Source organism: Morus notabilis, unplaced genomic scaffold (genome assembly GCF_000414095.1).
Source record: "Morus notabilis unplaced genomic scaffold, ASM41409v2 Scaffold398, whole genome shotgun sequence".
NCBI classification, from domain to species: domain Eukaryota; kingdom Viridiplantae; phylum Streptophyta; class Magnoliopsida; order Rosales; family Moraceae; genus Morus; species Morus notabilis.
In genome coordinates this window covers 103,662-118,888 of record NW_010364459.1, presented here as the reverse complement: position 1 = coordinate 118,888, position 15,227 = coordinate 103,662, and the positions used below count along the sequence as shown (strand labels likewise).

Below are 15,227 nucleotides of genomic sequence, written 5' to 3'. Positions count from 1 at the left end.
CCTCGACCTGAAAGAAAGGAATATTTTCTCCACATGGCCTTTTTGTTTAGGAGCTATCATCTCTTGACTCTTTTATCATGCTGAGAGAGAGAGAGAGAGAGAGAGAGATGACAAAAACATTACAGCAGGCCCAACTAGAATAATAGCCAATTCGCATGTGCTGTTTTGTGAGTCAATAGTGAATACCCAGGAATCTTCCTAAATTGATTAAAATTCCTAACAGTTTAAAATGCTCACTACAGTATTATTTCTAGTTTTCTCACATGAACCATATGACATTTCAAAGAGGAAAAGAGCTGTCTGACTGTGTTAAAACTCTTAACATGAAGAAACCATATGAATATTGTTTTATATTCAAAGCAGAAAAAGAACATTGTTAAATGATGTTGCTGATATTATGGTTCTATCAGAGGGATGAAAATGCATCTATAACATCAACTTGCCCCAACTTTACAGAATCAAGCAGGAAAGCACAAAACCTAAAATACATCAACTTCTCCAAACAATTTTGTTGTAGTTTTAGTTAACCTTTCACATGTTGAAGGTTTAGGAGAATCACACATAGTTGTCACAATTTTCTCACTTTTTCTTTTTTCTTTCTTTTTTTTAAATCATTATGTAGAGATAAGGAACATAACCATATATATGTAATCTAATTCCACAACTGATACTCGAGTAAATCCGATCACAACTACATGTCGACAGATAACTGCCTTAAGTGGGAATTTTTGCATCAGTAGGGATGGATATATTATGTCCCGCCAGAAGCAAATAGTAAAGAATTATGCAGAGACGTGAAGTAATTTCACACATGAAGACAAAGAAAAAGACAAATTCCATATATATATATATATATATATAATCCAATTAGTAAATTACTAAGACAAATTCCATAAAGCATGAAGATGCTTCAATCCCTAATTCCCTTGAATTTAGAAAAAATTAAAAATTGTCACCGTATCCCCAGAATATTATTTATCCCATAACAAGTAATACCGGCAAGATGATCAATATGATAAAAGACATGACAACAATCCACGATTTATCAAGTCACATCTAACAGCAATAGTAGATGTTTTAATCACAACTAGCGAAAAATGCTCATCAAGAAACAAGCGAGTTCTGGATATCAATAAATTTCCATTCCCACAGAACAAGGATAAAGCGGGTGTCATAATCTGTTGCTATCACATGTTAGTCTCATGCCACTCTAATTGTCATAATTGCTAATGGCAACTTACTAGGTCCCACTTGCGGAAAACTGCCACTTGGGTTGTCATTGAATTGGAGAGACAAGCTTCCATCCACCTAACACACCCTCAATAACCACAGCAAAAGGAGACATATTTGAGTGAAATTAAAATTTATTTCCCTTACTAATAGAAGATCAAGTCTATAATATTCTTAAATCCACATAACAAAAAGATAATTTGTTTATTTTCTTTTTTAGTGTTTCTTTTCCATGAACATATGGGAAACAGCAAAGTTCGGGCCACGAATTGAGACATATTTTTCAGAAGGAAAAACAGAAACTTAGGAACATTAACAAAAAGTAACTATTCACTAGTGAGTTTTGCTTTTTTTAGGAAATTTATCTTTGATGTGGAAATAAGAATACTAAAAAGCCAGGTGTGATCCCATGTGTTGCTGAGTCAGAATAGCCTTAAATGTGTCCCAGCCTGCCCATATAGGAGAGAAGAAAAACTGTGTGAATAGGGGTCCCAGCTTCTCCATCAAGATGGAAACTTGCCAAGACTTTACCAAGGACATGTTCTCCTCTTGGAGAGATCTTGTGCAGCCTAAACTGATCTAAACTCACAAAACTGTAATAATTGTCACAATGCTAAGAAAAAGAAAAAGAATTGAAGCAAACTCATTACCAAAAAAATTCCAGTAATTTTTAAAGGTGGAATTTATATATGTACAGAAGTCAGATATACAACTATTCAAACTACAATTTTACCCTCAGGCTCAGCAATCGAAAGATTCTTCCTTCATTGAAGGACTATAAACAGAGGCCGGTACTCAGCTATAGCGAAGACGGGCGGAATGAACAAATTGAACGAATTACTTGGACCTTGGTCAATATCAAAAAGGGATCCTAAGACCTAACCTCACGTATTGGGTTAATTACATCTTCCTCCATCAAAACAAAAAATCCCACCTAAGCTCTTATAGAACAGAAACACTACCATTTTGCTGCTGAGCTGCACCAAGCGGTTGTCCTACAAAATCAAAGACATAACCCAATCATCTTCAAGGTAATTTGACCAAAGTGCAAAGGGAAAGAAAACAAGAAACTGAGTTTATGGATACTAAAAGCAGGATATCAGTGGATTGTTTTGTCTTTTGTCACCAACTAGTAATACAAAGACAACTACATTGATATACAGCCAAACGAAGACAAACAAGGCAACTCCAGCAATTCGAGAGAAACACACGCATACATCACTCTTATAAAATATAAATATTATCAAACATATTTTATAAGTTAGCAATAGAAAATTAAACCTTTAGCATCCTTGTCCTTACATACTCAAATGCTGAAAAACAATTTTCTGTCAGGTTGCCAAAAGAAAAACTACACGTAGGCGAGTGTGTGGTTGTCATGTTCTAAAGTATCAAATAGAAATTAGAAAGCGGTCCCTCTCCCTCTCCCTCTAAAGTGAAAAGGCACTTCAGAATAATAAATAAGTAGGAAGAAAACAATGGTAAAGTAAACAGCTGTTCTTGTGTCTACACATCAAATTTGAACATGTTATGGTTCTTAAGTTATATTAAAGCGAAAAAGTACTTTTGAATAATATATAAGTCAGAGAATGTAGAAATAGTAACTGCATATTGGAGTGGTCTCAACAGAAACGTATGGCCTCTACTAGTTTTTCTACTGTAAAGAACAAGCTACATGACTTCCCAGTTTTTTAAGCACAGCCATCATATACTTAAGTCTTAACCAGCAATTCTACCAAAAAAAAGTCTTAGCCAGCAATTCAAATTTGAATAGTATAACGACAATAAACATGCCATAAAGGAACACCTGAACTGGTCGCAAATGAGAAAGGTTTGGAAAGGTATGTGTTCCTTGCTAAACCAACAGGAGCGACCTGCAGCCTTTGGACATTATCAACAGGAAATTGCTTTGAGAAGTCACTAGGAGGCAAGCAAACTCCAGATGTACCCAAGCACACTTCTGAACTTTGTGCAAGAATTTGATCAGGATTTTGCACAGAAGGCAGAGAAAGTGAGTCCCTCTGTTTCACAAGGAAAAAATGATAACTTCAAATAATTCATTTTTTAACGAAATGATTGGGGCAAGTAGCAGGAGAAACATTTAGTATTCAATAGAAGCAAACCAGACGCACTTAATCCTTAGTAGAACCATTTGATAAACAAATGACACCCATGGCACTAACCACAGTGCTCACAGTTCAAGAGCTAGATGAAACATGGCAACGACTGTGAGTGAATGCCACTGTATGACATACGGGCAAGCTCATTTCACCTCAAGACTTACAACATCAACAAATGAAAACAGAGAAAGTTCTTGTACAAGGCCCAACTTAAAAAGTCTCAGAATTTGTAGACATCAGAGATAACTACTTTCTATTGCAAAGCAATAAGCTAGTAATGATGAAAAAGATGAAAAAGAAAGCATGCAAACCTCGTTGTTAACTGCGTTGTTCATTTGTGTGGGTAACATGTCCTGTGATGACACCTGTGTTGGGTACATGTTTTCATTTGATAACTTCGTTTTCACACTGTCACTGCAGAACTCCTTAGTTGTTGCCTCTGCCTCATAATAAAGATGACAAAGTGCAGACCGAAGACGATTGTTTCTTTGAGAGTAATAAATTTTGGTAGCAAGCGGAAGCGGAACATCTGATTGAGTATATCACAATAATCGATCTTGAATATTGTGATTGTAAAACAAAAGCAAAATGAAGACAAACTACAACATAGGGTGCAGGAAAAAAAAATAAAATAAAATTAAAAAAAGGCCATTCATAATTGACAGCTCAGGAGTAATGCTCGCTTTCAATAGGAAATGATTCATTAGACACTTCATGTTTAACATGACGTCACAATCAACTATAGATAGGCCAAAAGACAAACTTGGAGAAAATTTACACATTTTTAAGTATACCTTGTATTGGGACGCAGCATCCAAGGACTTGCTCATGCTTCTTAAATCCAGCACCACTATCATTAGGAATTTCACTCTCAGAAATGGATGCTTTTGGAGATGTCTGACCTGAAGACATACATCAAGTCCTACACATTAACAATTCATTCAAAAACAGCACTAAGGGTCAACAAATATGTATTTATAAAGATGACGACATTTATGAATAAATAACACATTTTTAGGTTATTCCTTTCCTTTCCAGAGAGCTACTTTCAACTTAAATAAGAGATGGGATACTTGCAGGGATTCTTTGTTGGGAGATCACATCTCCATATAAAAACATAATGTGTAGGCTAAACAAAATCAAATCAGCCAGTAACTATAAATTCATGTATTTTTGTGCCCCTATGGAATCCATTGAGGTGGGCAACTGGTTGCATAAGTACATAGACTTGCACGGGGTAAGATTCTCATGACTTTAGTCTTCCGGGTCAATTCATCAATTCTCTCAAAAGGTTGGTGTGCAATTGACTTGAGAAAACAACTTCCATTGATCTATTTCCCCTTGTATTATGATTTTGACACTATAGTCTATCCATCAGCTAAGCAATTCCACGAACATTCTATGTACCAAAGTTAATAAATTTAAAATTTGGCCTCATATCCCGAGTACTTATTATTTTTGAGACAACAGATGCCGTATTCGTAGATGATCAGATAGTGGTGGCAACTCACCTGCTATCCTACAAGAAGGAAAAGAAAAGGGAGGGGATTTACATCACAATGGGAACAAAAGGTGAAAAAACAAAAATCTGGCAACAGGATTTAAAAGAAACAACTCAAAGGATTTTGACTAAATATTTGCACCAAACTACCATATTCGGGTTATTAGCATTGTTAACCCTGAACTATGTGCTTTATAACACTTTAATTCCTAAACATTTATCGGAAAATTACTCTGAACTTTTGTTTTTGGACACCATGATGGTGAAAATCTATATTGAAAAAAGGTAATCAACTGATCATGTTCTCATCAAGTAATAACTTGAAATCTTATGGAAATAGCAATATTAAGGGCAAAAGGTTCTCTTCATTGATGTTAAAACCCTTGAAAACTAGAACATTTTGCACTTAATGTACCTATTAAAATTTTCAGTTATTATGCTATTGTGACTAACTCCATTAAATTTCAGAAATACCTCGATAATTTTAGTATTAGGGACTAAAACTCTTAAAAAAAGTTCAAGGAGTAATCTACCAAAAAAAAAAAGGAAAGTTTACTAAAGTATCACAATGCGCATAGTTCAGGGACAAGAGGTGCTAATAACCCTTCAACAACATATATATATATATATATATATATTAAAAAGGTCTCAAAATGAATTACTTTCCACTTTAGGCATTTAACAGAGACAACAACCACCTTTACTCGTCATACGAAGCTAAAAAGGGAAGCATATATCAATGGAGAACAGACAAGAGATAAAGCATTGACCTAACTCCTAAGCTAACATTGCCTAAACATTATATTATACCGGGTTTTTTCTACCCGGTGAAGAACATATGAGTGGGATATTTGAGGGCATCCACCAACTATCCAAAATTATTCTCTAAATCACTCAATATGCAATCGACAAAGTTTCCTATATCTTTTGCGTGAAAATTCCTAAATGAAAACAGAGTAATCACTGATTGGACATGAGATAAAAAGCAACAAAAATTGCAAGAGACAACACTAAAGGCCAGAAATGAAGCATTGGTGCGCAATAAAACTCCAAACCATTACATACAGGTATGCATATAATTAAATTTCAAAGAGAAGTAATGGGAAGAAAATGGGAAAAGCATACAATTTAGTGCGTTTTGTCGGTCGAGGCATCACACTGGCTAAGTTGTCAATATTTCCAAGACCAACTCCTGAGCCATCCATCAAACTTTTTACATCTACATAAGAAGAATTCCCTAAGGAGATAGCAAAGCAATCACAAAAGCTGAATATGGAAGAATTCTTAATACAACAGCAAACCTCAAACAAGAGGAAACACAATAGATAAAAGAAACTAATGTGAGGAAACGTAATCATCCGAAACAACACAAAAAGAGCAATAGAGAATTACTTTTTGCCTCCATAAGACAGGAAGAGTTTATACCAATCTTCCTATCCAATTGGGATTCGGCAATAGCAGTATCATCCGCATTTACCGATTCAGACCTCTGGAACTCCTCAATCGACATAGCCTGGTCTAAGATAGGTTAAAGTCTAAGACAAGGGCTAGAGCAGCCATAGAAATGGAGCATAAGGTTAGACCTTTCAGTTTTTTGTTTCCTTTGAAAAAAAGGGTTAAAAGCTTTTGTGTTGATATAAATATATAGATATATATAGGGCCAAAAAAGTTTAATTTAATGGGAAGCAGTGTTTAAAATTGAGCAATCAATTGGCACGCCTCAGCAAGAGGTGTTCACAAATCGCAAATAAGAGGCGTACGCCTCTGCCAACTGAGGCAGGCCTTGAGGCTAGCCTCAAGGCATAATCTGAGGCCAACATGTCGTGTATTTTTTGTTCATATTCTATTGGGCTGAAGTAGATTAAAAGGCCCAAAGCCCAAATAAGTGAAATCAGCAAAAAAATGAGCCCAAAAACTGGTTTTTTCTTAGACAAAACTACTAAATCCGATTGAAACCCTATAGAAAAGGAGGAGTGCTGCCACTACCTGCTGAAATTACATCTATTTCTACAGGCTGGTTAAGTCTTTTTCTTATTAAACTAATGTTCTCAGTTAAATAATAAAAACTATTACTTCTTAATAACAGGATATATGGTTTGTGAAAGTGACAAAATATTAATTCCATGATATATATATATATATATATTAAAAAATTGAGGCTTACACCTCAAAACGCCTTGAGGCCTACACCTTGCCCCACAAAAAGAAAATGCCTCAGTCCAATTGCGCGATTTTAAACCTTGACAGGAAGCATACCACAAAACATGAAGTAAACGAAGGAAATCTAACATAAAAATGAAATATAAAAGGATACTAACATAAACAGATAGTGACTTTTTCCTCTCCTTCCTCATAGGTTTCCGTTGCCTCACATCGCCATCAATGCCCAGTATGAGTTCGCCTTTAGACTTTAAGATCGTACAAAGTTCTGCAAAGATTTAGTTTCAGCAGAACACTAGCACAAGACATGAAAAAAAAAAAAAAAAAAAAAAAAAGGGGACCCCAAGACTGATGAAAATTATAGCTCGAATCAAATAAAACTGGCAACCAGTGCGTGACCATGACGTGTAGACCAATATAAACGGTGATGAAGTCCGTGTCAATTAAAAATCAGGTCCCAAAAAAGGCACAATATCTTGGATTGAACACATGGGTACTCACATAAACTTAAATGAATTCCAATTCGGAGCTACGAAAAAAAAGAGAACTTGGATGATAAAATTCCAAATGAAGTTTTGACTGTGGTTCTAAAATTCAAATATGAAAAAAGAAATACATTACTGGAGATATTTTGAAAAAATATTACATTTAACATAGTGACAACTAAGAAATGATTGAAAACCCCTTCAAACCTGCATGAGCTGCGTATTGACTAGTCTTGACTGGTTTCTTACAAGTATTGCAGCAAACCTTCACATTAATATGAAACAATCAGATAGATAAAGTGATGGTTACTTAGCCCGTGCGTGCAAATCCAAGCATTTAACACATTGAAAGAAAGCGATGGTTACATAGATCATTTAAAAGATGTTTTTCCCATAATATCAGCGATCTGTTCAGGTGAAGGCAGATTCTTTATACTTGTCAATGCGGTACCAAAAACAACCAAAGAAAGGCACAACCTCAAGAAGAAGTAATAATAACAACTTCATCTTGTGCTTACTAAGGATATAGATAATTATAAAAGATAGTAACTTGTAAAGATTACTAAAAGTATACATGCAAGCAAAGGGTACTTTTCCTATAGAAAATAGCAATTAAATAAGCCAACTGCGGCAGTTATCACTTGACAAGGCTAAATCCACAGAACCAAACATTCACACAAATAATACACATGCGGATTAGTATCAAAAGAATTGACAACACCAGTCTAAACTATAATCTTACCAAATGCAAAGGATCAGCCATAGGCTTTACACCGAAGACATGCATATCTGCATAGACAAACAAAAACAAACAAGTAATTGGCATTAGTCACCGCCTGGTTTATTAAACATTATTGTGGCCGCTATAGCTTTTGTATTAAATAAAATAAAATAAAATAAAATAAACACCTTCTTCATCAAGCAAATTTGGTTCATCTGCCTCGCTTAATTCCCTGAATATCAATTGAGCAGCTAATTTCTGATGGCCAACTTCCTCTGTTGAAAAAAAAAAATTAAAATAAAATAACATGCGACTTAACAGATGAATGGTGGTAAAGAAGCTTACATCTCAAAAGAATAGTTACAAAGTGCGGGCAACAAAAATCTCCCTTCCTACCTCTCCCTTAACAATTAACAAGTAACGACTAAATAGAAAGCCAGCCCACACAGGACTTTGGATATAATATATATACCGGCTACTATACTTTGTGAGAAACTCCCTGATGCCAAAAGCCTTGCCATCGCCGCCATCCTCCCATTTCCAAGTGGGCATACCATTTGATAGTCGTATATCTGAATATCTGTTAGCTAAATTCAGCAAAATCAGCTTTAGGACATTAAAACTAGAACATAACTGATACAACAAAAACACTGCCTTTACAGACATACAATAACTTGTTTACTTATCCTTGAGCGTTCCCTAATATGGTAAGTAAAGGAGTGGATTCTTGAACAAATCTTTAATAGAAAAAAGTCACTATACAAAACAAATCGAATATGATTTTTGTTTGGCCCAAAAAAAAAAGAAAAAAGAAAAGAGAACATGATCAACTAACCTACCAAGAAATCACAGTACAACGAAGAATTGAACCAGAAAAAGAAGGTTGAACAAAGAAGCAAGGCAATACAGCCTCTTAACAGCTTTTTGCTGAAAATTAATGGATGAAATAGAGAATGCAAGAATTAATATCACAATTCAAGTAAAAACTAAGCAGAAAGATTGCATGTTTATTGACTGCATAAACTACATTTTCCAGAACAATTCAAGCAGTTCCTACACTCATGCAATTCGACAGAAACACAAAATTCCTCAGTATTCTCAAAAACAATATGGGAAAAACAATCAAATCCATCAAATTATTATCAAACCAATACACTCGTCATTTCTTATCTAATCCAAACCAAACCCTAAAAAAAGAACATAAGCTTTAGACACAATGCAAACCCGCGTTTAACACATCAACAAAAAATTCAATCAGAAAATCAAAATCGAAATCAAAATCAACCGAAGGCACCAACCTTAATCTCTATACAAATTTTCTCGCGATAAAAGCCCTAAACCAAAGTGAGAGAATGCGAGAATTCGAACGGCCACGGATCTCGGCGCAGCGCCCGCAGAAAGAATGCGAGAATGAGGATTAACGAAGAAGCTCGGCAATGGCGGAACCGGAAAACCCTAAGAGAGAAGCTAGAGAGAGAATCCGGGAGCTTTTCTCGGAGCGACAAAAGAGACAGAATTACGGGGAAGGAGAGAGTGTGTCTCTCCTTTTCTTCTCTCCTCAGGAAGAGGAGAGAGAAAGATAGGGAGAGGTGGCAAAGCTAAAAATGGAAGGCCTTGTTCTGCTTTGCTGATTCTGAATTGGCCTTTCTTTTTTCTTTTTTTTTTTGAGATATATATACCCATGCGTTTGAGTGCTCAACTGCAACTGCTAGCACGTGACTCGCACGTGGTATCCAAATCAACAAATTAAAAACTAGCTTCTCTCATTAAAAAGAGAAAAATAATCCATAGATTATTAACTAACATGTAATTTGACTGTTTGGTAATATTTTTAAAATAATTTTTCGTTTTTAATACAAAAATGAGATTCTAAAATTGTGTTTTGTTGATTTTTTAAGATATTATTTTGAGTATAATAAAAAGTGAAATCATGTTTGGTTGTAATTATCAATTAATGTATTGTAATATTGTTGATAAATACTAGAATATAAAAACAGAAAAGAGAAAATAACTTCCAACTGTTTTCTAATTCTTTCACAAAAACCATTATCACTATTTTTTGTTTTCGTTTTCATTTTCAAAATATTTACCAAACAAACATAATTTGCAGACCATTCTTATTTTCATGTCTTAAAATATATGCAAAAACGTTTTCAAAAACAAACAAAAATCAATTCCAAACGCACTTTTATGTTGCATTTTCTTTTCTTTTTTACTTATATAATTATGAATAATAGTAAATTATAGGATTGCGTGTCAATTTTGATTGGTTTGGTTGGTTTATGAGGAAGAAAAATTGAAGACCGAAAAGAATATAAAGAATATCTATTGACAATTTTGATTTTCAAGCAGTGTGGATCTAGTAATCAGGTAATTGACAATTTTTTTGTGTGTTTCTTTTTACATGTAATATTATGTATCGAGGAAGAGATATTGAAGAATATAATATTATTACATATATATAGAAAAACATGTGGGATTTAGTATCTATTCTTAATGCAGTCCGAATAATTCATACGTGGTAAACGTGCCCTAAAAGGGTTAAAAGTAATGACATTGCGATGTGTTTACTTAAAAAATCATTAATGATAGTTAGGCGGGCTTCACACAATGAGGAATGAGAAAGAAGATTGTTAATCTTAGCGCTACTTGACATTGATTGTCGAAAAACAAAAATCACGAATGTCAAATTTGTTTATCATATTATCAATAATTATTTAATAATTTAAAAGAAATAGTGATTAAGTTATTTTCATTCAGAAATATAGTAAATCATATAAAGAGGAATTAGATTATTTTTAATTTCACATCTCAAATAGATAAGTAAATTGTAAACATAATAAATGAAATTGTTGTCACTACTATTAAAAATGTGAACAAAGTTTCACATTAACAATAAATGAGAGCGATAATGGGTTTATAAAAGAGTGAGCTACTCCACTCACTTGAGTTCCAATCCGTTACGATGGAGTTTATGGTTCTAACAACTACTTTGTCATGACAGCTATATCAAGACTTAAAATGAAGGGAAACGAGTCCTGAGGAGTTCGTGATGAAGCCATGGAAGTCCTGGGAGATGATGGCCGGTCGCGACATCGGCGCCAATCAAAAGGCCATTCCGCCATTTTTAAAATTTTCCATAAATTCAGACCTTTTTTTAATTTCTTTCAAATTCCGGTTAATTTTTTTTATAAGCCTGGTAATTTCTTATAATTGTCTTTCATATTAACTTAAGCGAGGGACAATTTTAGTATATATGTTAAAAAAGAAAATGAGATAAATACCTTTTAGAGTGTATAAATTGAAATTTTTTCTTTTTTAATTAAGTAATTATATTAATAAAAAATAAAAATTCACTCTTTAATGATAATTTCAACAATTTTGTCCGCTCAAATTTAAAGAGAATAACTAAGGGCCATATCTCAAATTTTCTCGAAACAGTTGTGGACTCGGCCTGACGCTAGTTGGACTTAGTATTCTGGGCCGCATTAAAAAATCATTGCATGTTGTTCACGAACCTTGTGGACCTGTTTTTCCTGTGTCGTTTTCTGTCTCATGAATCAAACTTTGACGTATCATCATAATTGGTTAGAATTTAGAGAGTAATAAGTGTGCCTTGATTCGTGTCATAGTTCAGATTATAATTTGTAGTTTATTATAATATTTTCTCTTATAAAAAACACACATAAATTAAGAATAGTTCTGAATTATGAGTTTGAATTCATGAACCAAACGTTAGGTAAGTGAAAGAAATTGATTAATAAATATTGTGTATTGAAATGGATTAAATAATATTTGCATGATATACCAATCTACATGGATTATTAACATCGTTCGTTTTACATATATGAACATTTTTCCTTATTGGTACGAAACGATGTGACTGTACAAAATATTGGTCTCCTTTTCCTATTGGGGAAATTACAACGAACGTCTGATTTGGACATTGACCATGTAAAAAATCAGCAACTTCTTATTAGTTTTAGGCCCCGGTCATTTTACCGATTCGAGTTTTGTTACAATAAAAAACTATCAGAAATAGTCACATCTAATTTTTTTACTACAGTAAAAAGCTCTCACATAAAGTCACATCTCAACTCGAATTAACGAACTAAACAGACTCTTATATTCGTCAAGCAATAAATTTTCAGAATTATAAGTGGATGGTTTACTTGACTCGTTAAAAATTCATGTGATCATATACACATAAACAAATATAAATTAAAATTAAAGGATTCGTGTTATAGAAGAAAAAAATTATATTGAACGGTATAGTATAATAGTGGAGTAGCAGTGGCCTGTTCTCCATTTTGTATAATAAAAAAAATAATACATATTTTCAAGAAAAGAACATAAAAATATAAAATTTGGATTCTTTGTGCACATGCCCTTTTCTTAATTGGTTAGTCAAAGACATAAGATGAAAATAGTTAAACTTTTTTGAAGTATATTCTCTTTATAATGTAGTTGATATAAAACTCACCACTTAGCATGAAAATTTTCCACTATCATTCAACATAGTGCGTGTATGGTTTCTCATGACAAGTCAACAATCGAGCATTATACAAACCAGAAAAAGAAAACACTAAAAAAAAAAAGAAAAAAAAATTCCTCCTCCTTTTTCGGTACGCCAACATACCAGTAGACTAACTTTTTTGTTCGTTAGATCTACACAAAATCACGTAAAAATTAAAGAATGTGCAGATCCAATGGTTAAAAAATATATGACCTATCGATACATCATACATACCATAAAAAAAATTCCCTTGTTTACGTAAAAAAAAAAGAAAAAGAAAAAGAAAAATACTCATAAAATACTATAATATTGATACTCATGACAATGTGAAACCCTCTTGATCTCCCATTTATAGTAACAAGTGAATAATGTTATGTCACAAGTATATTATACGTGACAAAAACTCCTCGTTCAAAATTAGTTTTTCCCTTGTTGACCTATGGCAATTGGAAAGGCCCTTGATTTGTGGGACAATGGTGGGGCCCATAAAACTAGTTTCCACCAATACAAAGCCGACACACCTGAATTTTATTGTTATTATCTGTCATTTTTTAACTAATCTCGAGCTATATCACAACCATTCAATGATAGTTATGGAAACACGTTGTAGGGATTAGGACATACACGTTCAACCATGACGTAGCCAAAAAGTAAAAAAAAAAAAAAAAAAAAAATGCTCAACACAATATGGACAATATCATAAGGCCATCCATGCGAGAAGGTTGGCAAAACCAAATTAATCAAGATTTGGTGCTTTGGTTTAGTGGTAAACTAAAGGGCGCCACTTAAACAAACAATAGGGCCCACATCATAAGACAAAACTTAAAAGAGAGTATTGTTAAGTTTACAACTTACAACTATTTATTACACAAAAGTCTTTTGAGAAATATTGGCAATACAATCACAACATACATGTTTACATATAGAATTGTTACATAATAGTATGAAACTTAATTGTTACTATTTGTTGTCACGTGATATATGTTTTTTTATTGTCTCAAGTAATAGTACATTACTAGTAGTGATAAATAACAATTTCAAGTATGTTTTCTTTCTAATTGTTGTGACCTGAATTTTGTCCAACAAAAAATGGTCATGTCCTATCTCCTAGTATCTACTACATATGATCGTGGCATAATGTATTAACGTTACAAATGTTAAGCATCTAATACTTTATAACATTTTAAGGTTAGTTAAATATTGTCTATTTGTACAAGTTTTAATCGAGGTTAGCTCTAGTGGTGTTGAAAAAAAAAAAAAAAAAATATATATATATATATATATAAGCACTTTCTAAATGGAATACTAAACTGGTAGGAAATAAGTCTTTATATTTAATATATTTTTAAGAGTAATTAATGTCTCGTTCAGTTTGCGGATTCGAGTTGAGATGTGATTTTATGTGAGAGTTTTTCACGGTGATAGAAAAAGTTAAATGTGATTTTTTGAGAAAGCATTTAACTGTAAAAAAACTGAAATTAAAAGGTCGAATTGGTAAAATGAATGAGATCCTAATCAAACTTGCAACCACAAATCCATTAAAGTACTTTAGTGGACGTTTAGTTCACGGATTTAGAACCATTCTCGGTTTATGTTTTTTTTATAAAAAAAAATACTATAACAAACTATAAATTATAATTTAAATTATGACACGAATTCAAATATCAAACGTTCTCTTATTATCGCTACGCCATTACACACGGCGTCGTGCTGATGTGCTCTTCGTATGAAGGGTAGGTTCTGTTTGTGGGGCATCAACGAATAATTCTGTCAAAATCTGAGGGAGACATGCCAATACTGGTCGTTCCTTCTCCGGACTAACTCACAAGCAAAAAGAAAATAATGTAAGCACTGTTTAGCATTTTGCAAAAACATTAACATTCATTAGAATTGGGGACCCCACCAACGTGCGCAGCCACGTGGCGATAGATTGGTGATGATGTGGACCATCAGATTCATATACGCTGACCCCACAAATTATGTCTACAAAACCCATTTAGACTTGTCGGGATTAAGCCAAGCAGTAATGATGGCCTTGCAGCCTAGAATATGCACAAAGAGTGCTTCACACAACCAAATTTTATTGATTTGAGTTTATAATTTGAGTTTTAATATAATAAAAAATTTTAAAAATAATTATATTTAATTTTTTTCATTATAATAAAAATTTTTCACATAAAATTATATTTTAATTCAAATTAAAAATTTAAATTAACAAACTAAACAGATCTTAAAATTATATATCCCAGAGTATCCGTACTCCCTTTGGACTACAATTTATTCCCAAACAAATATGAGCTTCTATGGAGACTATCATAGTGGCCGTACAAATCACCCCCTGCAAAATACAGGCTTTTTCTAAGTGGGGAACCAATTTGGGGCGAATGGTGCTTGCTTTCACTGCTTAGCCATGGCTGACCCCAATTTGATTCCCTTACTATTCCATGGTATTCAAAGCAATTACTAATTGAAAATAAGACTAGAATAAGGTGCT

At 33.4% G+C, this 15,227-nt stretch overlaps 1 protein-coding gene across 6 annotated transcripts; it reads right to left on the bottom strand.

Moving 5' to 3' along the window:
* Positions 1 to 1,911: 1,911 nt before the first annotated feature.
* On the bottom strand, positions 1,912 to 9,850 carry LOC21391822. 6 transcript variants are annotated; one of them, XM_024171199.1, is made up of 13 exons: positions 9,516 to 9,850; positions 8,690 to 8,804; positions 8,406 to 8,492; positions 8,239 to 8,285; positions 7,704 to 7,761; positions 7,166 to 7,279; positions 6,244 to 6,369; positions 5,977 to 6,088; positions 4,862 to 4,869; positions 4,145 to 4,252; positions 3,662 to 3,879; positions 3,038 to 3,251; positions 1,912 to 2,225 (listed from the first exon to the last, which is right to left on the bottom strand). In XM_024171199.1, the coding sequence occupies exons 2-13, from the start codon at positions 8,772 to 8,774 to the stop codon at positions 2,173 to 2,175; spliced, it is 1,230 nt and encodes a 409-aa protein (XP_024026967.1). In that variant the 5' UTR covers positions 8,775 to 8,804; positions 9,516 to 9,850; the 3' UTR covers positions 1,912 to 2,172. The 6 variants fall into 6 exon arrangements, with proteins under 6 accessions (XP_024026967.1, XP_024026970.1, XP_024026969.1 ...); XM_024171202.1 differs by having other exon boundaries at positions 5,977 to 6,070; XM_024171201.1 differs by having other exon boundaries at positions 6,244 to 6,364; positions 7,170 to 7,279.
* Positions 9,851 to 15,227: the final 5,377 nt, after the last annotated feature.

What these genes read in the sequence shown, in the direction of transcription:
- LOC21391822 (XM_024171199.1), bottom strand. Translation starts at nt 8,774, where the DNA reads ATGGTATGCCCACTTGGAAATGGGAGGATGGCGGCGATGGCAAGGCTT. An exon ending in AAATTTGCTTGATGAAGAAG is followed by an intron (nt 8,286 to 8,405) that starts GTGTTTATTTTA and finishes TTGTCTATGCAG; the next exon opens with ATATGCATGTCTTCGGTGTA. An exon ending in GTCACTATCTGTTTATGTTA is followed by an intron (nt 6,370 to 7,165) that starts GTATCCTTTTAT and finishes AACCTATCTTAG; the next exon opens with ACCAGGCTATGTCGATTGAG.